General features: G+C 32.3%; 2 protein-coding genes across 4 annotated transcripts; one reads left to right on the top strand and one right to left on the bottom strand.

The window, feature by feature from the left end:
• Positions 1–2383: 2383 nt before the first annotated feature.
• Positions 2384–5764, bottom strand: LOC106778659 (methyl-CpG-binding domain protein 4-like protein). Of its 3 annotated transcripts, none has more exons than XM_014666641.2 (4): positions 5608–5760; positions 4182–5405; positions 2909–3105; positions 2384–2698 (listed from the first exon to the last, which is right to left on the bottom strand). In XM_014666641.2, the coding sequence occupies exons 2-4, from the start codon at positions 5346–5348 to the stop codon at positions 2584–2586; spliced, it is 1479 nt and encodes a 492-aa protein (XP_014522127.1). In that variant the 5' UTR covers positions 5349–5405; positions 5608–5760; the 3' UTR covers positions 2384–2583. The 3 variants fall into 3 exon arrangements, with proteins under 3 accessions (XP_014522127.1, XP_022632001.1, XP_014522129.1); XM_022776280.1 differs by having other exon boundaries at positions 5652–5745; XM_014666643.2 differs by lacking the exon at positions 2384–2698 and having other exon boundaries at positions 2939–3065; positions 5608–5764.
• LOC106778667 (30S ribosomal protein S12, chloroplastic) lies at positions 5395–7825 on the top strand. The gene is made up of 3 exons (XM_014666650.2): positions 5395–5426; positions 6171–6174; positions 7513–7825. Exons 1-3 carry the CDS (start codon positions 5395–5397, stop codon positions 7789–7791), a joined length of 315 nt encoding a protein of 104 aa, XP_014522136.1. The 3' UTR covers positions 7792–7825.
• Positions 7826–13314: the final 5489 nt, after the last annotated feature.

Genomic DNA, 13314 nt, shown 5'->3' with positions numbered 1-13314 from the left:
TCGCGACCCCCCGAATCAGCAACAATGCTTTTATCTCTTGATGTGACACTGTTTTGAGGACTTTTACTTCTTTTACCGAACGGCTGCCACCTGCAGGTTAGCACTCTGACGCTCAAGTTAGCAGAGTAACAGCACGAGTAAAATAGTATGTAGTAAAAATCCAACCCTTTACCTGACACCTTACTTTCCTATTTATAGGCATGTGAACTTGGATATGGGCTGTAACCGCCTATGTGTAGTGGCCCATGATCCCCTGAACTTCGCTTCATTAGCGTAACTGCTGTACCCACCTCCCACTCTTCAGCGAACCTGTTGGTTACATGCCCTAATATCTCGCCGAGATTTTCGCCCCCATCTCTGCATGCCAACCCAATATGTCAAGCCCCGAACACATCATCAGCCTTCCCAATCTTGCTGCCGGCGTGCCCGATCCATCTGGCTCTTTTAGTCCTAGTGTTACTCCTTTTATTCCACTTGTAAAAACCCGATCTAATCATCGGTCCTCCCGACCATACCGCCGGTACCCCCGATCCTCAGTACCAGTTAATACTTGCGAACATTTAACTCATTTCTTCATGCCCCCGATCACACCACCGGTGTGACCGATCATCTGGATGCACCTAGTTTCCCTATTACACATTTACCTTACAGTTTCTAGATATTTTTGCAGCTACCTTGGTAAAGTTATTTCTAACTATATATTTCGAAGAACGAAAAAGTTTATTGACGAAAAATAAATAAATGAAGAAATAGAACAAAAATAAACATGATTTTTTTGTTGTTATTATTTTTAATTTACTACCATTATTATTATTAACCTAGTACTATTATTATAGTATTATTATTACTTATGATGATACTTAAAATACAATGGAGAATGAAAACACTAACACATGAAAGAAAGAAAGAAAAAAAGTTGAAGTGTTTGTTTGTGACTTGTGAGCGATAAATAACTACGTGGCTACTTATGTGTATTGTCAGTTATACATTAAATATATATATATATATATATATATATATATATATATATATATATATATATATATATATATATGTCATCAATTATTTAAGATTTGAAAAAAATAAAAATCTTGAAAACCTTTATAATTAAACATTTTTAAATAAATTTCATTTCAGAAATCTAGAATATTAATATTAATATATGGTTTAGTTATTCGTATATTTGGGAGGATATATATAGTATCATTGAATCACACAGGATTTCAAAATTAAAATAAATAATATTTTTTACTAAAAAAACGGTCAAATATTGACTTTTTCATCATAAATAAAAATATGTTGGATCAAAAGATTAATTTATCTTCATATGAAATAAATATTTAAAAACAAATGAGAAAAACAGTTTAATATAAAGTTTTCTTTCTTTAAAATGAAATTATACAACAAAATATAGCATTTTTTATTTCAAAATGATAAAATAAGTATTTTGAAAAATCAAAGCACATTTATTAGTAATAACATATAAGGATACCCGTTATTAATTCACTTTTTCTATACACATTCGAAACTCAAACCTAAATAAGTGTATTCGCATTGTTGACAGAAATTCTGCAATTGTTGATGTGAAGAAGACAGTGCAAAGAATGATATTAGGTCGTGATTTTTTGTTGTTGTTGTTGTGATTGGTCCAAAAGTCACTCAATAACAACACACTTAATTATTCTTGCTTTTAAGTTTATATCAATTAAGGAACTCTTTTACAACATGAATATCAATTTTTTTTTTATATAATTTCATCTTATAAANAATATAAAATATGAAAAATTACACAATTTATATAAAAATTAGACTTTAAAATATGCAAATTATATGTATTATGAAAAAAATTAAATAAATATACGATAACACATTAATTAACTAACTTGTTAATACGACAAAAAAATATAAATAACTTTAAATTATATATATAGTTCCAACCTTTTTTTATTCCATTGCCTTATATTCCATGTTCTTAAAAACAAGTTCCCCTCCATAATCTAAAATTTGGTATAATAAAAAATGAGGTGCATGACCAAAACATAGGATGCAGAAAGTAACTTCCTAGTTCAATATTCTAATGGGAACAATTTAAAGAAACTCCTAATTCTCTTTAAGAAAATAGGTTTCTTTTTAATTAAATTAAGAAATTTTTTTACATTAAATTACAAAAAATGATAAAAGTGTTTTTAAGATTTCAGTTTGACTAAAATATCAAATTACATAATCATATATATATATATATATATATATATATATATATGAATTTTATTGACATTGATAATAAATATCTTAAAAATCAGTACAGCAACAGTTAGTACTAATTAGATAGTAATATTATTATAGATAAAGATTTAATACGATTAAGAAGCATAATTTGGACATATTAACATGAAAAATATCTTCATCCAAAAAGAAACTGAATTTCATTAGTTTAGTTACAGTGATGTGCATAAATAGTTATCTATAAAATAAAAAGTCCTATATTAGCACATTGTTCTTCAAAACATTATCATTTGGAAACCTAGACTCTGGTTCCATAAAGACAAGGAAATCCTCTTCTAACTCATGATTCCAAGTTCTTTCTCACTCACGATAGATTCTGTAGAGATATTCCCAATAATAATTTAACATATGATCAGCCGGTCTCACTTTATCCCACACCCCGTTAACAAATATGGCATATGCATCTGCTGCATACCTGATTATGAAAAAGCCAGAGTATCATCATCAACAGAAGGAATAAAATACACACATATCAAATCCCCAATACAAATTACACTTATTACGATGCATTCATATAATCATTCTAAAATTTGACACATTCAAGAAGGTAGTATGTAATTACTACATATAAAACACTCACTCCCTAAATAATGAAAAAAAAAAGAGTGCACAAAAAAAGACTTACTTTCCGACTCCATGTAATTGAGTTACATGGGTCCAGCTTTCGTCCAAATATTCTTCAGAGAGACGTTGTACCATTTTTGCTCTTTTATGTTGGAAACCTAAAGTCCTTATTGTCTTTTCTATTTCCTTTCTTGGAACTTCTGTGCAAGATTTTGCATCTGGACATAATTTAAAGAAGTCTAACACAATCTTTTTTGTCTACATTTTACATAAATAATCCATCAGTACATATAGATATAATTTTAATAGTTACATAACAAGTAATAGTCCTTCTTAATTGAAACGAAACTTCAAATGCATGAGGTTTTCAACAAAAGCAGAAGTTCAACTCTGTCAATAACCATAAGTTCTAATGACATAAATTCAACTCTGTCAATAACTACTGGCTGTATGATTCCTAAATTTAACACATTCTCGAACAGTGCTCCTAGACGTCATTCACCATACTTAGATATATGAGATAAAAAAGAATAATGTATACTTTTACTTATTCTGTTACACTTTTACTAATATATTTATAGGATACAAAGAAGAGGCAAGGCACTTAACTGAAACCCAAAACCTAAAGCCGGGTTCACACATAAGAAAATAATAAAAGAAAACAATATATTTCAACAACCATATGTACCAAAAATGATTGCATGTTTAGTTTCACATCAAACCAAGTCAAACTCAGATTTATGATCCACATTCAAGCTACTTGGTATCCATCCGCCAACATGAATCATCTTCACCAAGAGGTATGGTATGAAGTGATGGGAGAGAAGAATCTAAAATAAGCAATTCGCTATTTGCTTGGAGAAATGGACTATACCTTGGAATCATGTGTCGGAAGATATAAATATGTGAAGATGAGGGTTTAAGAGGACTTTTGAAGATTTTGATTGCTTAACCAAGTTGATTCTTGATTTTTCATTCCAAAAATGAAACATAATTCCTTGAGTCCCAGAAGGATAAACATTAACGTCTAAGATTTCATTTCAAAAGATGCAATAGTAACCCCACATAAAAACATTTCAGAAAGGCAATAACAACAACTATAGCCCCTATTTTTACCTTGTCTTCTATTGCAAATAAACAGATGAATAAAACTGATACAATATAAAAAAGCAGGAGACCTTTTTTTGTCTTCAAATAGATAGATATAAAAGCTCGGGTATATGGTGCCTACCTCAAGCCAAGAGTATAACAATGGGCTAAAATGAAAAATACACTATGCAAAAAGTCAAAGATTACAGATACATAAAAATAATTATTATGCAAATAATTGATACCTGTGTACCAGAAGTCCTGTTGAGAAGCATGCAGATGACTAGAACCCTCCAAGGATCATGAGCATGATCCTCTTGAATGAGAACCGTCGCAGACCGTGGAGGCTTCCATGTATTATCAGGAGTTTTTCTTCTGTATGCCTCATTCCATTTCTCAGAAGCAGAAAGATTTTTTTTAATTTCAATAGATTTTTCACTGGATTTATTTTCCTCCACAAAATTTTCAGCAGCATGTAAAGCAATAGATTCCATCTTGCCTCCCTCATCCAAAGGGGAAACATATCTAATAGCATGGGTAACGTTTTTCTGAACTAAAGGCTCTGCCTTCACGTCAATCTTCTTCTCACTATCATTATGAAAATAAGGGGAAACGACAATCTTCTTCCCACTATCATTCTGAAAATAAGGAGAATTGACAATCTTCTTCCCACTATCATTCTGAAAATAAGGGGAAACGACAATCTTCTTCCTACTATCATTCTGAAAATAAGGAGAAACGACAGTCTTCTTCCCACTATCATTCTGAAAATAAGGGGAAACGACAATCTTCTTCCCACTATCATCATGAAAATAAGGGGAAACATATCTACTACCCAGCGGCTTATTATCAAGGTTTGTATTTATCTTCTTCCCACTATCCTTATGAAAATAAGGAGAAACAACAATCTTTTTACTACTATCTTCATGAAAATAAGGGGAAACATATCTACTACCCAGCGGCTTATTATCAAGGTTTGTGTTTATGTCCGTCTTCTTCCCACTATCCTTATGAAAATAAGGGGAAACAACAATCTTTTTACTACTATCTTCATGAAAATAAGGGGAAACATATCTACTACCCAGCGGCTTATGTTCACCAGCAGAACATAATTCAGTACCAACCTTTTTCACAATGTTGCTTTGAAAGAAATGAGAAACCTTTTGAATTTGAGCATGCTCTGTTGTCTCTTCCTTTTGAGATGTGCTCTTTCCTTTATATTCAAACATTTCAAATGGAATTTTATGTCCAAAAGTACAAGTATCCATTAAAGCTACAGAATCAATGTCACTTTCAAGCTTATGGACTTTTACATTAACTGCCTTCTCACTGTCATTCTGAAAATAAGGAGAAACCTTCCGTACCTTGGCATGCTCCTGGGCTGTTTTTGTGCTGTTGGATTTTCTCTTCATTGATTCAATTTTTTGAGACTGTGGATTAGGACTGGAGACCGCCAAAATGAGAGGTTTCTGCAAATCAGGCATTACAGAGTAATTGTTAATTAAAAGTATATATCTAACTTGGGATTCTGCAAACAAAACCAAACACGCTGCATAGCTAACAAGATAACGGATTATTATAAGTTAAAATCATGTAATATTGAATACCCAGAACCCAAAAACACGCATTCAATCGATATATCAGATAGAAAAATCAAGTAATGTTGAATACCTAGAACCAGAGATTTAGTTTTCGAAAAAGGTAAAGGAAGTAACTTTGTGGCGTTGTTGAGAAAAAGGGAACTCTTCAAGGCGGCGTATTTCTCTTCTCTATTCTGCACTACTTATATTCCAAAGAGCAATTAATCGTTTCCCTCCTCTACCCATCGTTTCCCTCCATTTACCTATAAATATTTTATTGGATTTTTTTGAGAATCTCACATTTAATTCCTTTCTATTAGCTTTTCTTATATTATTATTAAAAATAAATTGTAACTTGATTAAATTTTAACAATAATTTAGAAGTGCTAAAGTACATTTTAACCATAACTTTTAATATTTTCGCAAACTTTATTTTCGTATACTTAATGTTTAAATAAATTCGTAAATATTTTTCAAGTTAGAAAATAAAAAAAGGTTAATTATTTTATATGTGAAGATTAACTTCTTAGTAATATAAAAATAAAATTTTCCAAAATTTAATAAAAAGTATAAATTAATTTTGTATAAACTAATTTTAACTTAAATAATAATCTTTTTTTATTTTTTTATTATAATTAATTATCAAATTTCCAGGAAGGTATATTGTAATATTTTTACTATAACATTTCATCTAATAATACAAAACTAGTAAATAAAATATTATAAATTTTAATAATTCACAAAAAATACATAGATAATAAACATGAAAAATATTAATACAGTTATTTACTTAATAATCATAATAACATAGTACATGTGAAAAACATAAAGATATTATACAAGGTTTTTAAATGACAGAAAATTACTATACAACCAGTTATCTAAAACGTAAACAATCACTTTACTCTCCGACCCTTCATTTTCTTGCTATCCTTTGGCATTGGGTTCATGGAAAAGGAATTAGAAAAGGAATTATAAGAGGTATATAGAACCCTTTGAAAAACACTGAAGTTACAATTTATCCCTAATATCAAAGACAAGCAGACTAGCTCTTTTCCTGCAATCAGACAAAAAAATATAATAAGCAAAATTGAATCAATAACACAAAGGAAGAGTCATTCAGATTTTTCTCATACAACAGTATCCATGTACACTCGTTAATTGTAATTTGTTCATTCCAAAAATGATTGAGATTCCAAAATTCTAACAAGCAACTTCAATTTTAAAGCAAACAAAACATTCACATTATGATCAATATCTTAATCCAGAAACAGCACGAAGATAAATTCAACAAATTATAAAAGTAAGGCACTTCAATTTTTACTTCACCAGCCATGGAATAACCCCATGTTTCTGGGCACTGATAGAAACTACACTGATCAAAGAGAACAAAGAAAAAGCTAGAATTTTTATACAATATTTTATACAATTCAATTTTATGTGAATAAAAAAAATTCCTAAATCATTGTTTTTTTCCTCATAAACAAATAGTATTATATATATATATATATATATATATATATATATATATATATATATATATATATACTTGGAATCACTAGTGTAAAAATAACTTATTACGTCAGTTATTTTTTGTCTTTAACGACGCATTAGTTTACGACGTTATAGCGGGAGACGTAAATTTATGTCGAATATCACTGGGTGACGTTACTTGATCTTCTTTACGTCGAATATAAAGAAACTTGACGTAAGATTAACGTCTTTTAGGCTGATCGAGGTTAAGGTAGGTCGAATAACATAAAGTTTGACGTCCAATATTTGAATAAATATTTATTTTTAAGGAAATATTTTTCGTCATATGTTTGGGGGAACGACGAAATTTTTGACGTCGTCGTAGAAGATTGTTGACATGATTTTCACGTCAAAGTGCAAAATTTGACGTCAATTTTTGAATAAATATTTATATTTAAAGGAAAATTTGACAAAATTGAACGATGAGCCATATGAAGTGAAAATCTCATGTATGGTTCTGTAGAGTGGCAGTAAGGGTGANTTATCTGTCAACTTTTCCACTATTACACCCAAAAAACCAAACTCTACCTTACGTAAAGTTGCCAAAGTACGCTTAACCTTTGGATTTGAAATTATTGCTTATATACCCGGTATTGGCCATAATTTACAAGAACATTCTGTAGTCCTAGTAAGAGGGGGGAGAGTTAAAGATTTACCCGGTATGAGATATCACATTGTTCGAGGAACCCTAGATGTTGTCGGAGTAAAGGATCGTCAACAAGGGCGTTCTAGTGCGTTGTAAATTCTTATCCAAGACTTATATCATTTGAAAATGCCATGCGAATGCTAGAAACATGTAAAATGTATGGCTAACTCAATAACGAAAGTCGATTATAAGGTGAATGGATGTAAGGTTGTCGTCGAACATGTTGACAGTTGACGTTACTAGCGCTTGTTAAGTCCCTGACAAGTGTACCAGATCGTTATCAAGTAATATAAACGGGTAAGTCCGAGTATCGTTTTCCCAAAGGACTCTTAGGCCTTAACTTTCATGTAACCTAATCTTGTAAGACTTGAGAAAAGAATAATATTGGTGGTTGTATGCAAAGAACAAAAATAAACATGCAATGCGATTGATTCAATTGGTTTCAAGAACTATGGATGAATGGTGTTGTTGGGGTTTACAATTTCATCTTATCCACTCTCATATATTTTACTCTTCTTATTTAATTCACTTATTTATCTAATTGTCATGCAAACTTTCTAAATTACCCTTAGCCCAATTCCTTGGTGAAAAGAGTCTATTACTAATTACCGGCTTGCTATCCCTAGCCTCCCCTAGTAACTAATAATGCAATGCGTGTTGAAGCAAATACAATTGATCGTCCTATCCCTATCCCTAGGCAATAGCACATGATCGAGGAATGCGACCCTTCTTTTCATCATTTTTCTCCTTCTTTCATGGGTCTAAGTCCACCTTACTTTACTTCCATCTTTAATTCATCCAAAAACCTTGCAAAACAAGCCTAATATCTCTAAAACCAACTTTTGACTCTCAAAAGACACAACTAAGTGTTTTACTTGATTTAAAGCTCATTCTAAGCCATAAAGAGTATGTTTTACTATCAAATTTAAGCATGAAAATAACGGTTTTTAGACCGTTATCACAACCCCAAACTTAGAACTTTGCTTGTCCTCAAGCAAACAAGACAAAAATTGGCTTTCCACTTTTTCATCAAATAATTCACACTTTTCAAAACTCCTTTTTCTCATGACAAGTATTATACATTTCAGATTTCAACGGAATCCTACAAAGATACATGCATGCTTTCAATCCAAATTAATTCACATAATCAATCTTTTTCCAATAGATGTTTTGTTCATGAATGATCAATCAACTAATCATGGATGTAATCATGGATTTAACAATTCTCACCAAGCAAGTGTTTCACTCAATCACTCAAGTGTTTAGGGAGGTCACTCTACTCTCTACTGTTCACATGTCACATAAAACAATATTGTCATTCATCTTAAACAATCAAAATCTTCACATGCATATGTCATCACAAGGACTTTTCCAAGGCTTGTATTGAGGTTGGGCTAACAAGAAAAATTGGTTTTTCTGGAATGCAAAATCCTTGAGTTAAGAGAGTTTAAATCATCATTTAAAGTTCAAGCACACTCTCTTTTTAACCAATCTCACTTATTCCCAACTTTTTCCCTTTTTCCTTATGCATTTTCATTGAGTTCACTTTACATGTTTTTCTCTTTTCTTCTTTTCTTTTCATTCTCATGCATTTTTCTTTTTCATCTTTTGAACTCAATGCTTTTGCTTTTGCCTTTCACTTTCCCCATACAACCCCAAACTTGAACCTTTTTATCACATGTAATTATTCTCAACCCTAACTCAAGGTAAATTAATTTAAACAAGGGTTTTCATACTGTTTACAGTCAAGGTTCAAAAAGGGTATATCATTTAAAATTCTTTGGGTGAAAATTTGGCTAAGTAAGGGCTTTCCAAACATGGCCTTGATCATATGACATAAACATGCAATTCAATCAATTTTCAAGATTAAGTCAATACCATTCATGATTCTCTGTAAACAGTGCACACAACAATAACCCTCTGAAGCTCAATACCTCACATAATCAGGCTTTCCTACTTCACACATGAATCATGCTTAGCATCAAAAATCACAATCATGAATCACTTACTCATCTGTTCATATAGTTAGTGAACCATCAACCTGGATATTAGCATTCACACATTCTCAATCATCATCCACAATCAATCATCAATAGTAAATAACTCATCATGCACTAAAATCAAACTATCATCATAATTAGTATACAAGCCAAGAATAGACACAAGAATAAAACCTATACTACTAATTCAAAGTACAAAGAAAAAGAAAAATCCCTGTTCAAGTGCTGGCATCCATTAGTGAATGTCCTCAGTTCAAGTCATCATCTGAGTCATACTCATCCCCCTCCTAGGCATCCTCAAAATCATCATCATCTTCATCTTTGTCTGCTGCTCCAGACCCACTGCCCTGTGCCTATTCTTGAGGCCACGCCTTCACACTACGAAACTCGTCCATAGTCCACCTATGCACTGGTGGCTGATCATAAAGTCCTACAATCATCTCAGTAGTGGCCTCCTGCCTTTTGCGGAGAGACTTCATCCCCGCCTCCATCATGGAAATATACATGTCCCTCATCTGGAAAGGCTCAAGCTGCTGCGCCGGTGCATCTACAGGTATGTCCTCCTACTGTGCTGCTGCTCTCCTAGGAGGTCTCCTAGGAACCACTCCGGTTGGCTCGTCTCCCCCACAGTACTAACGATAATAGGAAGCATCAATAGCTCTCCTTAGCCTCTCATAAGGTGGAACTTCAGTGTCCATCCCAACCTGCTGGCACAGATAAGTACAAGATAATGATAAAACAATGATATTTTTGTGAGTGGGTGATGGGAAAAGTGATGAAATCTCTTTGAAAAGCTCTTGAAAGTGAAAGAGAAGTGCTAGGGCTTATGGAGACCGCTAGGGCGAACTGCAAAGAAGATGTTTCAAACTGAAAAAACCTAAAAACACTAAGCTTTTAACAAACCCGAGCCAGGTATGCGTCACCACCGCTCAGCGGTAAGCGTTAAAAATTTCTTCCTTCTTTGCTTGCCTCCACGTTTTCAACCCTGTAGCACTGGATTTCAATTGTCAAATTTTAAATTATGCACCTTTCCCTTCTCAAATGCAACATTCAAACATATAATGCACAAAAACAGAGTTAAAAACAAATATAATCAACTGGGTTGCCTCCCAGGAAGCGCTCTTTTAACGTCATTAGCTTGACCCGGTAAAGCTCAAACACTCATCAGTCGGTGTTGATATTCTTCTTATCACCAACTTTAAAAGTTCTGTCTGCTTTAATAGTCTTGACAACCCATAACCTATTCTGAAATTTCATTGGTGTGTCAGGTTTGGGATTATCACTTTTCATATCAGGGTGTTGGTGAACCAATTCTCCTTCCTTCTCTGTCTCCTGATGATCTTGTGCTCCTAGTACAAATTTTACCATGCACATGCTAAAAAAAACACAGCACTAGAACACAATATTAGCCCAAAACTAAAAACAGTAAAAGATATTTTTTTTTATTTTAATTTTCGTTTTTTAAAATTTTTTTTTTTATAATTAGAGATAAGAATTTAAGAACAGAAAAATAAAAACAGAAGAATAAAAACAGAAAAATAAAAACAGAAAGATACTCCCCTTTCTTGATATTCTTTTCTTTTTTTTTTCTTCCTGCTAAATTTTTTCAAAAAGTTGAGAACACCAAGCACTTGTTTTCATGTCTCAATCATAGGAACTTTAATCTCCAATTTCTTGAAGATTTCCATAAAGCACTTAAACTTCTTTTCCTTCCTATGATTTTTCTTTTGACGAGGAAGAGGTTTTGCATATGATCTTTTCTTCTTTCCTCTCTTCCTCTTTTTCTTAATCTTCTCCCTCAACTTTCTCTTTTTCATTTTTCTTTCTTTCTTTATTTTCACAATTTTTCTCTTTTTCTCTTTTCTCTCAACCACTGCTTTTTCTCCCTCATCATCATTATCTTCCTTAACCAATTTTTTTGTTTCTTCTTCCTTTAAATCTCTCTATCGTTTCTTCCTCAATCTTCTCCTCCTTTCTCTCCATGTTTTTCTCCTTTATTTTCTCCTCATATATCTCTATCTTTTCCTCCTCTATCTTTGCCTTATTTCTCTCCAATTTTTTCTCCTCTATCTTCTCTTCATATATTTCTATCTCTTTTTCCTCTATCTTCTCCTCCTCAACAACCTTATCTTTTTCAAAGATAGTGGCTTGACATTCCCCTTTAGGGTTAACTTCAGTATTAACCCTAATAATACCTAGAGAGTTCAATGCGTTTTCTATGTTTTCCTCCTCCATCTTCTCTTCTTCAATAACCTTATCATTTTTAAAGATAGTGGCTTGACATTTCTCTTTAGGGTTAACTTCAGTATTAATCCTAATAATACCAAGAGACTTCAACACACAAGAAATTTGTTCATCCTGCAAACGTTGTTGAGCTTCCCCCAACGTTTCTTTTGGCCTAGAGAGTTGTTGCTTAACATCTTGCTCATTCTGGTTTTGATCCCACTTTGAGTGAAGTTCCCACCAGTGGTTGAAATTATTTTGGTAGAATTGAGTGCCCATATAATCAAATTCTTGTCCATACTGCATCCCGCAAACATTAGGCACAAAACCCTAGTAGCATTTTTTTTTATATTTTTTTAAGACAAAAAGATAAAAAGATATATACAATCAAGTCAAACTTAATCAGTTTACACTACTAGATAAGTTAAACCACGAGTCCCCGGCAACGGCGCCAAAAACTTGTTAAGTCCCTGGCAAGTGTACCAGATCGTTATCAAGTAATATAAACAGGTAAGTTCGAGTATCGTTTTCCTAAAGGACTCTCAGGCCTTAACTTTCATGTAACCTAATCTTGTAAGACTTGAGAAAAGAATAATATTGGTGGTTGTATGCAAAGAACAAAAGTAAACATGCAATGCAATAAATTCAATTGGTTTTTGCATGTTTATTTTGTGTTCTACATTATAAATCCTAATTTTGTTATTCAACTCTTAAATAATCAACAAATCACATGAAAGTCTAGGCCTATGAGTCTCTAGGGAAACAATACTTTGTCTTACCACTTATTGTTACTTGATACGATTTGGTACGCTTGTTGGACCCTTAACAATATATAATCTCAATTTGTTGTCCTCTGGTCCGAGTCAGAACTCTAAAAAAATTTGAAACATTTGAAACATTAGAAACATAAGTTAATATATTAATATCATGGACTTAAACTCCTGTTTCATCTTCCTATGAAGAGAACAAAACATAACAACTTGGGCTTTTTTTGGAATGATAACCATGAGTTGCCAATGGCCCCTATCGTGTACCAACAACCAGTGAGTTTATTGATTAAAATTTGATAAAAGTTGACAACATTGGGAAACACATACGCATCAATGTGTGACGCGATATATATCTCTCTGTTAGACTCAGTCATCCATGTTTGCATATATTTCTTTTTGGAATCGAATGTGTTTCCATATGGTTGAGTAGTCTGAGGTTCAAGAAAGCCATAAACTGACGCTCGACCTGATTCAACTACGATGATCTCCGTGTACCTATAACAATAAAGTTAACTATATTTATTAAAAAGTAATAATACTAATATACAAATTGGAAAATAACAAATAAAAAACTTACAAGCACCATAGTTGTATGCATGCAATGTTCAACATTGTTTCTTCACCAA

Source organism: Vigna radiata, unplaced genomic scaffold (assembly GCF_000741045.1).
Source record: "Vigna radiata var. radiata cultivar VC1973A unplaced genomic scaffold, Vradiata_ver6 scaffold_147, whole genome shotgun sequence".
Lineage (NCBI taxonomy): Eukaryota > Viridiplantae > Streptophyta > Magnoliopsida > Fabales > Fabaceae > Vigna > Vigna radiata.
This window is presented reverse-complemented; position numbering and strand designations above follow the sequence as displayed.